Below are 16,079 nucleotides of genomic sequence, written 5' to 3'. Positions count from 1 at the left end.
AAAAAAAAAAAAAAAAAAAAGGGCTGGATGCACATCAATTCAACTTGAGTGCCATGTGTTTATAGTGAAGTTTCTCCCCAAAACTGCAAAAACAGAGATCCATGCCACTGTGGTAAATGTAGGTAGGGGTGTTTGAAGCTAGCCTCTCCAGCAGCACCTTACTAATCATGTCTATCTATGCTTTTACTTTTTGATCTAATAAAATGACTTAAATATCTAACTCCTTTTCCAGGTAAAAGTTTTAATTATGTGCAATGCACTGTTAAACAGGTGAAGAATGAACAGGTTTAGAAAAAAAAAAAAGCCTAACATGAAAAATTACCTGCGATGGTGTCCACTTTTCCTGTTTGGTTGCAATACCCAAAAGATTATTTATTTATTTACATTTGTGCTGTTCCGCAATCCAAACAGCAACCTCTTTAGACTAACATCTGCTCCAGACATTGCTCCAGGAATATAAATCCCAACTAAGGGGTGGGTATTTAAAGCTGTAAATGATTTTATATTTTTACAAGAGCTTTGCAAAAAGAATGGAGGTGTGATATTATCATCAGTTTTCTTTCCGTAACAGGATTTAATCTTAACGCCAAACTAAGTCCTTTGTCTAAAGCATCAGCAGAGTTGTACTTTATTTTCCCTATGGTGTTACAGAAGAGGGCTGGTGCAGGCATAGCCACATGACATTGACTTACCTGTTTTGTTAGTTTTTTGGAAGAATCTAGGAATGTGTATAAATACAATTAAGGGCAGTATCTACAAATTGGAAGAAAGCATTTCTATTCTCTTAAACCTCTATATCAAAGCACTTAATGTTCTGATTTCCAGCAAGACCGTTCAATAAATGAAAACCTAACCCTTGGGTTTGTGTTTGGATTCTTGAAACAGTTAGGAAAGACGTATCAGGAGAAGCCAAGTGGCTGCCAATATTTCTTTTTTTTTTTTTTTTTTCTGGTATATTCTCTAATTCTTGGTGCATCAAGATGGAAACTGGTAGGCTTGGAATAGATGTCCCCTTAAAAGTCTCCACTAACAATACAAGAATATTTTTTCCATAGGCAGTGACGTGGGTGGGTCATGGGTGTCTCAATGACAGCAACGTTCCCGAGCCCCAGACCTTAGCTGTCATTTCACCTGCGTCGTCCCGGACGCCATTTGGCTATTGACGTGGTTCTGAGCCAACAAGTAACGCCAGCAGCCCTCCCAGATCCCCGGCGGCCTGTCTCGCTCTCGGCCGACCCCTCCTCGCAGTGGTTTCTCCTGCAGCTCCCCTGGGCTCCGCGATCAGTAGTGCAGCCCAGCTTCGCCCCTGTCCTCTGGGTGGCCCCAGTGCGCGGGCTGACACTCATTCAGCCCGGGAAGGTGAGGCGAGTGGAGGCTGGTGCGGAACTTGCCGCCCCCAGCAGCACCGGCCGGCTAAGCCCAGGGCCGGGCAGACAAAAGAGGCCGCCCGCGTAGGAAGGCACCGCCAGCGGCGGCGAGCACAGCGATGGCCGGGCGAGGGGGCCGCGCGCTGCTGGCTCTGTGCGGGGCACTGGCCGCCTGCGGGTGGCTCCTGGGCGCCGAAGCCCAGGAGCCCGGGGCGCCAGCGGCGGGCATGAGGCGGCGCCGGCGGCTGCAGCAGGAGGACGGCATCTCCTTCGAGTACCACCGGTACCCCGAGCTGCGCGAGGCGCTCGTGTCCGTGTGGCTGCAGTGCACCGCCATCAGTAGGATTTACACGGTGGGGCGCAGCTTCGAGGGCCGGGAGCTCCTGGTCATCGAGCTGTCCGACAACCCTGGCGTCCATGAGCTTGGTAAGGGCGCTGTCCCCTGACAGCCATGGGGGCATCCCGGAGGGCGGCAAATGGTGTGACTGGGGTCGGTGGGTGAAGGAAGGAAGGATGGGCCCAGGGGTGCCTTTTGGTAAAAGGTATTTAAGTTGGAAGGTGGGAAGTGGAGGGAGGGATGGAAATGGGGAATAACACGACTTAGAGTGCCAGGGGCCCAATTTCTGCTTTCCCGTCTCATCCCCTCAGCCCCAAGCCCATCTCCCCAGACATTAGGCCACCCTTTAGTGAGTGTAGGCTAGAGAGGCTGGGGTGGCGAGGAGGGGTGGGGGAGGAGAGCAATACAGAAAAAGCAAATCCTGGCGCACGCAACCCCAGCGGTCACTCTCACTTTGCTGTGCTAGAAAACCGAAGGAATGATTGCGAGTCCCCAGCAAGGGGGGCGGGGCTTGGTCTTCCTTGCAGACAGAAGTAGAAAGCTAAGGTGCAGCAGGCAGTGCTTTGGAGGAAAGGAGAACAAGTCATTTATCATTTTCCCCCTAATTTCCAGAGGACCAATGTATTGGCTCTGTGTATCCATATCTACCTGTATGTACATACGTGTTAGGTACACTCGCTGCTTTGGATGCTAGGGGAATCCTACAGATATTGCCAATCTAGGGTGGTGGTGTATGCAGACATGTGAGTCCTCCTACCAGGGTGAAAAGTGGCTTCTGACTGACGTTCAGATTTTGAAACTGCACAAGGCCTTTCCAAGGAAAAAGGAGTATTCCATTTTCTCTGCTATAACCATGGGAGATGAATAGTTTGTGATGGGGCCTGTATTCCAGCTAATGTTCCCAAATAACCACCCATATTCATCTTTCTTAGAAGTATGTTAAAGCACCTTCTGATTTATGTTAATTGTGATGCATTTAGTATTAACAAAGAGGTATTTAAAAATGTTCTTGGGACTTTTTTCATTATGTTTCTGCTTAGGAAATGATTTGGGCCTGGTCTTCTGATACTCAAGGTACTGCTAAAGTTATCGGTGTTAATAATATCAGCGTGGGATGCTTAATTTTTCTTTAATGACAAAGCAAGCAAAAAAGTAGGCTAAAAATTCTCAATGCAGGGCCCGAATACTTTTATAATGATACATAAGAACTAAACTGAGAAGGTATTAAAATAGGTGATCAACAGCCATTTTGATCATCGAATGCATGGTATATGGGTTGATCAAGAATAAGTCTTCAGGAAATATTTCTTACCTTCAAATAATTTAAGAAAAAAAGGTTTGTGTAAGTTTGCTGTCAAAACTCTAAGATCAGATCCAAGGAAACATTCATAATATTAACTACTTTACTTAGCAGGATTCAGCATGTGGAATTGGACATTCTGAAAGTTAGTTTCATACTATTATCTGAAGATAGGAAAATATTTAAAATGTGATAACTGATGTTCAGCTAAATCCAATCACCCAAAGCCAAGCCATTCTAGGCACAGTTAAAGCTAATGGAAGTATTTGTGACTCTCTTGCTGCCCACTTAAAGACAACTCTTTGTTACTCTATTTTGTAGATTGCTCCGCAGAGTTTTTTGCGTTGTGACTTCAGAGAGATTATATGAAAGCTAATGATTAACTTTTTGTTGTTTCAAATTTGGAAATAAAGTTTTAAAGTGATATTACTGTTAGAATGTGATATACTTTAGAAAATGAAACAGTGATTCTTTTGCTTACCTATCTGGAATATATAGTTCATCAAGATTTGCAAATTTTTCTTTTAGATTGCAAGTCTATGAAGTAGGAACCCTGTCTCCAGCCACCAGCTCATGTTTGGCACATGGCAGGCTTGAATACACATGAAATAATCTATATTATGGAAAAACACTGACTATACAATATGGAAAAAATGATTCCATCAATAGCTGCTTAACACAGTGTATTAAAATAAAATGTTTTATTCCTCATACACACAAAATACATTGATTTAATTCCTCTTACAGAGACAAACTCAGAAGTGTACAATATGCACTTTAAGATTCCTTGTTAAATGAAGGAGACCTTAAATCTATGGTATTACTAATAGAATACAAAATGTCTGTGTCCCTTGCATTTTTAAAAGTATAAATAAACAATTATAAACTACGCTAACAAAACTACAAGGGCGGTATCCTCCCATTACCTTTCATGAGGCCAAGTAGATTAGAAATCTTCAGGAAACTAGTAAATGTAGAGATTGGATCAGTATACAAGTTTGATGGTGCTTGTATGAATTAACTTTAAGAAAGTTTTAGGTAAAAGAAAATGTTCACAATTCTTAAAAGGCTTTTCAGTTCTTTTTAAACCACCTTAAGAAATAAAAATGAGTATTTATCCTGAGGTACAAGTGGGCTCATTCAGTGTTTTTTTGAGCACCTGTATACTCAAGGTAGACCAGGCTTCTATGAGTTGTGCTTCTGAACAACCCGTAGAGGATAACACAGAAGATTGTCCCTTGCCCTCAGGAGAATAGGGAATTGGGAGTTTAAAGAACAGCATAAAGGTATGTGAGTCTGCAAGAAAGGTTTTGGGAGGACTGGAGAAAAGGACACTAGGGTCAGCAGGTCAGGGAGACTGGATTATTGAAGAATGGATGACAAAAGACAGGAAATGTGCAGTTTGTTGACATTTATGAATTCCAGAATAGCTGGTATAGATATCTGTCTTCACTAGGACCCCTGCTTTTGAAAAAGGGCAACTGTCTTAACTATTTTCATCTTTTAAGTATCTTATGTTTTAGGTTGAAATAACATTTCTGATTCAGATTTAGGAAATACTTTTGAACTTAACAAATGCCTTTACTTGACTGAAATTTTGAGGCGAAGTTACTCACATTTGTTTTCCAGCAAGAAAGATGTCAGATTTGTTAGTTTTCTTAATCTAGATTCTTTTCCTGAACATTAAATAAAAATAGCTGATTTCTAAGGATTTAGTTGTCATAACAGAAGAACTCCAGCAAAATAAAACCACATATCCCCATAAAGCCATTTCTTGTGGTAGAATTGTCAAGCTAGAGCTTTACTTGGTTAGGCTAGCAGTTTATGGACCGATGTTTGTTGATACAATTAGCTCTCTTCCTGAGCAGAAACAAGTGATCTTTATACATGTTTGGTACAGGACATGGGGTGTAGTTGAGCTTGTCTCCTGAAAATGGTTCTCTTTGCAAGATGTTCAAAATTTGAATTCATCAAAAGGCAAAGAAAATTCGATTTTGAACTGGTCATCGAGGAATAGCCAAACCTATTTTGTGATAACACCTTAGGAATCAGTTTGATTTTTGACCAGCTGAATATTGGGTCTCAGTCATCATTTTGTATTGCTTCTGAGATCTGCAAAAATCTCTAGAAAGAGGGCTGCAAGTATCAGCCAATTTCATTTAGCAGGACCACAAATGGTCCTGACATTGGTCTCATCACTTCAGACATTGTTAAGTCTGGACCCCAGATGGGTTCCCTTTGCACTGGGAGTTAGTGTTTGTGGCCTTTTTGTAACTGGGATGAAGAATGAGCTTAGACTGGGCTAGGGGCTGGTTATAAGTGCTCCATTAGATATCATACTTGCTAGGGTGATCATTTTTCCCATTTTTCTTTCCTTTTATTTTATACTTTTTTCTTATTTCCATGCTTAGGGACTCATGTGCTCAAACCCAAACATATGCTTTCCTAGGCATGTATATCCATCATTGAAATACAGAACTCATAAAAGAAACCTTTATTAATTTATGTCTAAGTAATGGATTCTGTGTTCCAGACCACTCCATGCAGAGTTAAATATGAGTTAATATTAGTTTGCTTAAAACACTATTTCTTTTACATGCAGTTCAAGATTGCTTTTGAGAAGCAAATCTGATTTATAGCTAAAATGCTATCTCAAAAACATTCTTTAGAGCAGGGTTTTTCTTTCTCAAAGCCTGGAATGATTATTTTGGACTTATTCTTCTCTGAGTCTGTTAAAATTTAAAGTGTATAAATGCCAATATGCATTTGCCAAATATTGTGATGGAACGTTTAATACTGGCATGTTTCCACACAACTTGAAAAAAAGAAGTGGGGATTTTGATTATTTGTATGGCCTCTTTTTATAACAGATTAGTATGGACTAGTGGCAAATGATTACAACGAAAAGACAGGTGAAGATAGGTGTTAGATTAAAATTGGTGAAGAAAGGTGTTAGATCCTAAGAAGAATCTAGACCTGCCACACATGGTCGAGACTTATTTTTAGACCTGAATGAGTCAATGCAGCTTTTGCCAGAAGTGATGTTCTTGATTGACTTGTGATTGGTTAATGGAAGAGAAGACAAGTTGGGCCTGCTCCTACGTGAAAGCCTTTGCTCAGACAAAAGAGGCAGCTTTCTATGACAACTGATTTGAGAGGTGGCAGATGACTCATTTGCTAGTGACTCCCTTACCGGCTCACCATCGGGCTGAGATCCTATTTCTAAATACTATTAAGAAATATAAAATAGCTCTTGTAAGGGGTGACACATTAACCCACCTTTTCTCAAAGTGTTTTCCACAGAACATACATTGAGCATGGTTTGATAAGTATTATGCAAACAAAGGTAAATAGGTTTGTATACTGAAAGGCTTAACAGAGCTCGTAATAGGCTAATGTATGTTTCAAATCTTCAAGTTAGATGCATACTATATAAGATTTCGCAGCCTCTCACCATGGGATTTCCTCCTCTCCACCTTCCTTTTTTTTTTGTAAAAATAGGTGGCTGAACATGGTGGCTTACACCTGGTGAAGGTGAGAGGCGTGCTTAAGGCTAGGAGTTTGAGATCTGCCTAGGCAACATCATGAGATCCTGTTTCTACAAAAAAATAAAATTAGCTGGGCATGGTAGCATGGGCCTGTAGTCCCAGCTACTTGGGAGGCTGAGGTGGGAGTGTTACCTGAGCCCAGGAATTTGAGGCTGTAGTGAGCCATGATCATACCACTGCACTCTAGCCTGGGTGACAGAGCGATACCCTGTCGCAGAAACAAAATAACAACAATAAAAAATGGAGCTTATCTTGGAACTAGTGCTTCACGAGCTGGAGAAACACAGCATTAGCCCATTATCATTCCTTATCATAGTATTAAAGATTCATTTGTCACATGAGACTAGATGTACAGCAAAGAGAAAAAAATGATTCATTTGGTAATTCTCCAGCAGAGGGCCTCATACAGGGAGCTCTTCAGGGATAGGGAGCATATGTTTTCCATTTTTTTCCTCCATAAACAGCTAGTATAGTGGTTTACGTAGAGTAAGATTTTAAGTTATGCTTAGAATCAGAGCATGATTCTGCAGCAATGAGGCAGAGGAGAAATAACTTCGTTCGTTTGCTTTTTTCTTTCCCTGTTTTATGGAGTTGAAAAGGACAAAATCATTTTGATTACAATGATTAAAGTTAGACAAATACATCACAATTCTTTTATTGTTAAATAGCTTCATCCTTTTAACTTTGGTTCGCCTCTTTTCCTTGTATATAAAATGGGAATACTTCAAGAACTCAGAACTCACAGGACTGCTGTGAGGCCAAAATAGTGTAATGTATAGAAACATGTTTAATGAAGTTGCTTACATTCTAGTTATTAAGAAGAAGGGCTAATTTGTAAATATTCTTTTTTTACTTTCAGTTTTCTGGAAACTGTCCTCCATGGCCTTTACAGTCATTTAGAGTAAGCCCTCTTGGCTGCATTGTCATGTGAGATCTGCTTCCAAGCCTGCCCAATGCCTTCCTCTTAGAAGGCTGTTGCACAGGCCCAGTTGATACTCCTGAAGGACTTTTTCCCTCTTCTCACTGTTTTCTGTTTGCTGTTTTTTTGAGATAGGGTCTTGCTGTGTCATCCAGGCTGGCGTGAAGGGGCATGATCATGACTCATTGCAACCTTGAACTCTTGAGCTCAAGGTATCTCCCTCCTCAGCGTCCTGAATAGCTGGGACTACAGGTGTGAGCCACCGCACCTTGCCTGTTTGCCTTTTATCAATTTTAAAATGTGGGACATTCTTGCTTTTCTTCAGTTTGACAATTTACAATAATCATCATGCAAGCTTGAATCAAGCAAGTTTCGCTCAATAAGAGCAAAGTGTATGTCAATATTTGAGAATGTCTTTATGGTCGTTTCTTTATGGAGCTAAATAAGTTTAGGGCAATATCAACATTTTCTTTTTTTTTTTGAATCGGAGTTTCGCTTTTGTTACCCAGGCTGCAGTGCAATGGCGCGATCTCGGCTCACCGCAACCTCTCCCTCCTGGGTTCAGGCCATTCTCCTGCCTCAGCCTCCTGAGTAGCTGGGATTACAGGCACGCACCACCATGCCCAGCTAATTTTTTGTATTTTTAGTAGAGACGGGGTTTCACCATGTTGACCAGGATGGTCTCGATCTCTTGACCTCGTGATCCACCCACCTCGGCCTCCCAAAGTGCTGGGATTACAGGCTTGAGCCACCGCGCCCAGCCAATATCAACATTTTCATTGGCAATCTGGCTTATTTTCCTAACGAATTTATGGTGAAACTGCTCAGCTCCTGACTAACTTACTCTTTTTTTTTTTTTTTTTGAGGTAGGGTCTTGCTCTGTCGCCGGGCTGGAGTGCAGTGACGCAATCTTGGCTCACTGCAACCACTGCCTCCTGGGTTCAAGAGATTCTTCCGCCTCAGCCTCCTGAGTAGCTGGGACCACAGGCGTGTGCCACCACGCCCAGCTAATTTTTGTATTTTTAGTAGAGACGGGGTTTCACCATGTTTGCCAGGATGGTCTCGATATCTTGACCTCGTGATCTGCCCACCTCAGCCTCCCAGAGTGCTGGGATTACAGGCGTGAGCCACCTCACCGGGTGACTAACTCACTCTTTTATTTTATTTTATTTTATTTTATTTTAAAGATGGCATTTCACCATGATGGCCAGGCTGGTCTTGAACTCCTGACCTCAGGTGATCCACCCACCTCGGCTTCCCAAAGTGCTAGGATTACAGGCATGAGCCACCACATCCAGACTAACTTACTCTTTTACAGTCTCAGCAGAAGCAAAAGCTCTTTGAAACCTACTTTCTTCCTGCTTCCTTTCTTACCCCTACAGGTGCTCTTTCTTTATGCTTCCATCTTTGGAGAGCTGTAATGTAAAGAATTACAGCGTGGACTTTAATGTCAGGGGACTTGAGCTCAAATCCTGAGGCTTCTTATTTTTAGCTGGATGTTCCTGGGCAAGTCAATTAACTTCTACCTCCCAAATTCATCACCTATGAAATGACAATAATGTGATGATTAAATAAGGTGGTAAATATAAAGCTCTTAATTCAATATGTGGCAATAATTATTATTACCTCATTATGGCATTTTTCATTGTTGGTCTACATCGGATAAATATATAGAGAAAATACAATCCTGGAGCACAAGAGGCTCCTGTAGCTCCTGTAGCTTCTTGTGCTCTGGAATTGTATTCTGTTTCTATGTTTTTATCCCAAATGTCTAGTATTATGCTTGGGGCATAGCAGCCACTCAGTGAATAGTTTTGAATAAATGAAGTTTCTCAAATAGGCAAAAATGCATATCATAAAACAAAGCCATGTTGGTTGATGTTGACACCATGCGTATTAGCATGCCAGAAGTGTGATAACAAGAAAGGATGGAGATGGTACTTTTTTTTTGCGTATGCTTATTTTTTGTGTGCGCTGAATCCAGTTTTGCATAATGGAGAAATACACCAACTACATGTCTTTTCAAGTTTCAGTGCTGAGCATGCTGTGTTTGTTGTCTCACATAACTGGACTAGTAAGTTTCCTTTGGAAGAGAAGAGTCTTCAAACATTTTAGAAAGTTAAGCTGCTTTTTAAGTGTTAAGTAAACATTTTAAAGATAATAGGTAAAAATTGATTTAGTAAAATTTTGACCTTTAAAAATTCTGCATGAGACCTGAGTGTTGCAAACTAAGAGCTGTGTGCTTGTTTTTAACACAGAAGATATACATCTCCAGGTTTTCATTTTCCTTTTTCTCATGAATTAGTATTCAAATTCTGCACTTTGAAATGCCACAGAGGAGGAGGTTTATCTGAGCTAGATGATGGGTCGAATGAACTTAAATTTGTTTAAATTTGCCTTTTTCTTTCCTTCTCATTAATTACTGGATTGCCAAGAGTCTGTTGCTCTGTGAAGGTTTTCCTTTCTTTGAACATTCAGAATATGGTGCTTTGTAAGTGATCTAAGAGCCAGCTCTTCCTAATGAAACGTGGCCTAAGAGAAGAGCCTGTTTGGGTTACTAGTGTCTTTTATGAGTTTTGGGTGATTTATTCACTTCTTTAACTGTCCCCAGATGAGCTACCCTACCCCAGAAGGGTCGAGTGGCACATGTGCATGTGGAGTATTAAGGAGATGACTCTTAAACAAAGATAACTGAATTACTTATGATAATACACCATGGAACAACTTTCCACTACTGGTAAATATTTTATTTTTTTACAGAAATCTGTTTACTATCAAATAATTGCTAAGCATCATAGTTCTATAATAATAATAATAATAACTATTTCCTCATTGGAAGACATTTCATTTCAAACAAAGGCTGATTATTTTTAAAATGGATGCATGTTGTTTATTTTCTAAATAAGCCTAAATATAACTTTTAACTTAAATTCAGGTTGCTAAAAAACCTCTTGCTGTGGTTATGCATGTCAGGTAATTGGAAGGAACAATAATTATTGCATTTATTTGCTCAATATAAGCAACTCCTCGTATGTTCAGATCCCAAAGTGATGCTGTCTGATTGGACCTATCCAATTTCTCTTCATATATAGGCGAAAGTATATAAAATCATAAAATCTTTTCTTCGCTATGCAGCTGCTATTCACTGCCATTATGTAATGTCTTCCCTAAGAAATAGCTTATTTCTAGAACTCTGCTCAAAAACTTGCACAAATCATAACCTTTGGCCATGAGTTTAGGGTAGAGAAACCCTAATGTAAAGGTTGGATTGTTACCACCCTAACCCATATCCTGAATACCCCTTTTCCTTTTCCTTTTTTAGCCAAGTGGTAATTTCTAAAACAACCTTTTTTCATAACTATTATAAAATGTTACTGTGTAGCATTCCACACTGAAATCAACTTTCCAAGATGAAAATGTAGGCCTTTGTTAATAGAACTAATAATTTCAATTTATTTTAGGGAATATTTAATGAACACCTACTATGTCCATACCATTTTACTTTATCTGCTGGTCATCCTTTGAGGCAATGCCATTGCATTTCTTGAAATGTGTTATTTCATTTTTTGCTTTGGATTCACTCTTTCACACACATTGAGCTTGTACTGCATACTCTGATCAGTGGATACATTACTTGATTCTGCAAAATGCCTGCTGCATATGATGAAGGAGTTGAAGGCCTCTCTATCCTATTTTTAATGTAGCAAACACAAAAGCAATGTCTGTAGGGGAAACTACTGAAAATGTTAAAGACATTTGCAAAATGAAATAGTTTTTACCCTTTTTGTGTTTTAGGTGCAGTGCTGGATGTCTGATTTGAAAGTACAACAGTCCTATTCAAACATTTTCATTTGTCTCAAATCTTGACATTGTTCAGCACAGATTTTTTTTTTTAAGTTTACTAGAGGAAACCAGTCATATTCATTGTGGGAACTCAGTAAATGTTAAGCCAGATTTTCAACATAACCAGCATCAGGGGAATCAAGTTAATGCACTTTTGGAAACTGCATTAAGTCTGCAAAATCAACAAGACCTTTATAGAGCTCACACAAAGAGAAGTCAGCTGCTACATGTATTTTCTCAAGAGTCAGTTTTTGGAAAATGTTAAAGCCATAAAAATATATACATACATAATTCTCAGGTGAATACTATTATGTAGATATATAATGAATGATACCATGTAGCTAAATAGACTAAAATACTATCTAGACTATAGGTTTCATGTAGGTTTTGATAATGGCAAGATAATTGTGAATGCAAAAGCCACCTTTGTTTTACATTTCAGATTAGTTTAACTATTTATATTTATAGATTTCACTCCTATCTATAAAATAGCCCTTATTTTTCTTGTTTTTACTTCTATTCATAGGTAAAGAAAATTGGGAGTTTTTTGTTTAACCTGAGTGGTTGTTTCTTGTAAAAAATATCATTTATTTTTATTTTTGTTATTTTTTTTAGAGATGGGGTTTCACTATGTTGGCCAGAATGGTCTCGATCTCTTGACCTTGTGATCTGCCCACCTTGGCCTCCCAAAGTGCTGGGATTACAGGCGTGAGCCTCCATGCCCAGCCTAAAAAATATTTTACAAAAATCTTTTTTTCAGGAAGTTTTCTTGGGTTGTTATTGTTCTCTGGATTTTTAAACAGTTGGGCTAATTTTGCCTTTGCTTTCAACAGAATGCTAACTGGTTACCTTAACGACTTAAAGTATTGCTTCTGCTGGAGTTGTTCTTTCTGTTTGGAGAGCTCTCCTTGAGAACTAATTTGATAGCCAAACATGCTAAAACTGTTAGAAGGTTGAGGTGACTTACGGCCACTTATAAATCAAACTCTGTAAAATTATTTGGCGAAAAACATTATTTAATGCCATTAACATAATAAATGAACACGTCCAAACATCTAGTGAAAATTATAATTTCAATTAGATTTAGGACATATTTTATAATGTCAGTGCTTAATTTTCACAATTGCCAAATTATAAAGTGAAATGTCTTCTCATTTCTTAAGGAGGCGTTTTCAAACTTGTCTGTCTTTTCCTGGAATCAAGATAGTGACTACACATTTCAGTGCGGACCATCCGGTGCATCTTCAGGTTTATAGTAGGTTCTCAATGCGTTGTTGAAAGTGATGAACGAGTGAACACTTCAGAATGAATGACACACATATTAGATCTAGTGATACACACTTTGCCAAACCATTAACATGTATGGAAGTACACCTGCTTCTCCACATGTAAGGCAAATAATTATGTCAATACACAACTCTGCCTTCCTTCTAGAACCGTGACCAATTACTGTATCCACAGTGCTTGGAATGTATATTTTGTCACCAACTGGTGCTTATGTTAATGCTCCATCCTAGGCTGGTCATGTTTCTTGTTCTGGTCCTTTCTATATTGAGCCCTGGTTCTATGTTGCCTCCAATCTGCTCACTGAGATGCAGGTCCTCATTCTGTGCTGAAGAACATCATTCTGGCTGCTTTCTTGTACCAGAACCAAGGTACTAAAAGGCTTGTAGTCCCGAGGAGGACAACCTTGGGAGTTGTGAATAAAGGATCAGATAAAGTCACAAGCGACAGTTAGCATTCAATTGAATATATTTCAATATTTATAAACGTTATGTGGTTTTATAAAACAGGATAATAATGAAAGAAGGGAAAGTCTTTGGAACAAGATGGAAAATACTATTTTAAGAGCCATGGAAGTCAAATTAGTGATGCAGTCATCTGGGAGGAATTTACCAATTCCAATTTATCTTGAAATTTAAGTAATTATAGAACATAAACCTGGGGATGTGAGCTAAGTCATCACCATTGGCCTTTTGAAGTTTTAGAGTATGGGAAATAGAAACTATAAAAGGGGACTCTATGTGACAGGTAGTGAGAAAAATTGCCCTGGATGTCTGCAGTTTCAGATGTCATATTTGGCCAGAACCTCAGTTAAAATGGTATTCTCTTTCTTCCCCTCATTACAGCCTCCCACATACCTTTGAAAAGGTGACTGTCAAACTGTGTGGCTGGAAACATTGTTTTCATTTTTTTTTTTTTGAGACGGAGTTTAGCTCTTGTTACCCAGGCTGGAGTGCAATGATGCAATCTCGGCTCACTGCAACCTCCGCCTCCTGGGTTCAAGCAATTCTCCTGCCTCAGCCTCCCGAGTAGCTGGGACTACAGGTGTGCGCCACCATGCCCAGCTCATTTTTTGTATTTTTAGTAGAGACAGGGTTTCACCATGTTGACCAGGATGGTCTTGATCTCTTGACCTCGTGATTCACCCGCGTTGTTTTCTTTTTGGGTAAGAATCTTCCACTCCAAAGAGATTTAGGAATAATATGTATATAGTTGAATTTTTAAGTGCTTTTAAACCTTATGAGGTTAAATAGATTTGGTAGATTGTAATGTCTAAATATTAACCTTGTAATTATAATAAAAATTTATAATTGAGTAATTATTTCAGTTTTGTGACATTTAACTTGAAATTTTAGCAAGTTTATAAATGATATTGGGACATTTAAGAGAACTTAAGAATCACCATACGATTTAATCTATTAGATTTGCCAGGTTATGTAGGAAGTTGGGAATATTTGTCAAACAAGGAAACTAAAAAGGTAACTGAATATGTTGTTTTGTATATAGACCTTGAAATGTTTACGATAATTTACTTAATTAATTAAAGGTCAAATCTCCCTTAAAAGTGAGTATAGAATCGGTTATATTTACAAGTAGATAAATAAGACTGGTAAACTGAACTTAAATGTTTGTGGAAGACTATGGTTTTAAATTTGTAATTTATAACTCCAATAAATTGAATGTACAGTGAAAAAGATTTTGGAAACCAATCATTTACAACTCTTTTCTAGTCACATAAATCACCCTCCAGGGCATCCAAAATCTTGCATTTAACATTAGTTTCTCCATATGATGGGTCAGACTCAGTACTTAAAGGAGGGAGGCTTCCTTTTCTGGAAGAATTTTTGCTGCCATTTCTTGATTGCAAATGCATGAGCTGAAGAAAACTTTAGAAGTGTTGAACGTGTACAGAATAGCTGATGAAAATGCTTCTCTCTATGTGTGAACGCATGGGAAGAATTCTATAAGTTTTCCTCAAATTAGTCTTCTTCAAATTAGAATAACCTCTGGGGTGAATGCTATTAAATATTTAGAATGGTCTCTTCAATGTTCATTATGGATTGGTTTCAGTATTCCACTGGTCAGCGTAGCATTGGGGATGTTAGTAGTGTTTTTATATTTTCATATGAATGGGTAACACACAATTTCAATTTCAAATTTACTTTCCACTAGTTAACTATGGAGCGAACCTGAGAAACTTCATTAAAAGAGTATATTCATTTTACTCATGTGTCTAAATTGTTGGGTTGTATGTTGAGGACAACTCTTGGTTTCTCTCCGGCAATGAAAAACATGAACTATGTGATATTTTTAATATTTTTGAGACCCTTTCTATTATTTCTAGGATGTTGAGTATGCTTTTTTAATAGTCAATTCAGATTACTGGATAGATGGGAGTGAGGGCACCTTATGTTATTTTAACAAACATTTCCCCTTCTCCTTTGAGACTATTTCAATTTGCAGAAACTGTTTCTTTAAAAATTACATCTAATTTTCAGGGACATCAATTCAGTGTGAGGTGAGGTATTTTTCCTGAATAGTTTTAAAACTCTTATTCTTGTTGCTGTTATTATTTTAACATTGATGCTGAACTCACTGGATGCTATAATTCTGCAACCTCTGTGTACAGGGAAAGTGAATCAATGAGAATGTGTTTCTTAAATGAATGTATAAAAGAGTGAGACTTGTTAATATTTTCTCAAAAATTCACTGGACAAAGGTAATGCATTCACGGACTCCATAAAGACAGTAGTATAAGGAAAACATTCATACCTCTGCCAACATTTTTGAAAGGCCAACAAGGCTCTCATTTGTGGAACATGTTACATTTTCCATAGTGTTCTCAACCATCAAACCAAGTTCATAAGAATGCTTTATTATCAAAAAGGCCCTACTAACAACTTGCAGTATAAATCATCCTAATTGGACAGATCACCGAGAAAAAATAAAGACATTCATTCACGAGGCATTTGGAAATTCCAGGTAGAAATGCTTTCAAACCAGGTCACACTTGGAAATAAAACTCTGAGTAGTAGACAGCCATAAACGAAATACTGCATCTTTCATTTCTGTATTTGTTTTTTGTGGCCCTAATGTACTTATTTAACAGTAATAACTGAGTGCCTCCTATGTGAGTGACATTCTAAAAATTGAAGGGTTATTTCAAAACGGAGCAAGAAACATCAGTATTTTACCAAGTACTTGGTACGAAGCTATTCACTCTAATTCTTCAGGGAGTTGTAAGAGAGGTGTGCAAGGGAAACCCCTCAGAAGGAGATGGAGATTTGAGCAGGACTTAAAAGTTGTATAAGATATGGAAAGTCAAAGAGAGGATTTTATTCTAAGCTAGTAAAAAATCATTCAAACGGCTGGGTGCGGTGGCTCACGCCTGTAATCCCAGCACTTTGGGAGGCCGAGGCGGGTGGATCACGAGGTCAAGAGATCGAGACCATCCTGGTCAACATGGTGAAACCCCGTCTCT

At 38.8% G+C, this 16,079-nt stretch overlaps 1 protein-coding gene across 1 annotated transcript in view; it reads left to right on the top strand.

The window, feature by feature from the left end:
* The first annotated feature begins 1,020 nt into the window (after positions 1 to 1,020).
* CPE (carboxypeptidase E) overlaps positions 1,021 to 16,079 on the top strand; it is a 133,987-nt gene continuing 118,928 nt past the window's right edge. Inside the window, exon 1 of the mRNA XM_017525957.1 lies at positions 1,021 to 1,793. Within this exon, the coding sequence (XP_017381446.1) occupies positions 1,487 to 1,793 (307 nt within the window). The 5' untranslated portion in view covers positions 1,021 to 1,486. The remainder of the gene's footprint in view (positions 1,794 to 16,079) is intronic.

This window comes from Cebus imitator, unplaced genomic scaffold, assembly GCF_001604975.1.
Source record: "Cebus imitator isolate Cc_AM_T3 unplaced genomic scaffold, Cebus_imitator-1.0 Scaffold40, whole genome shotgun sequence".
NCBI classification, from domain to species: Eukaryota; Metazoa; Chordata; class Mammalia; order Primates; family Cebidae; genus Cebus; species Cebus imitator.
Note: the sequence above shows the minus strand (reverse complement) of the source record. Positions and strands in the feature narration are given on the sequence as shown.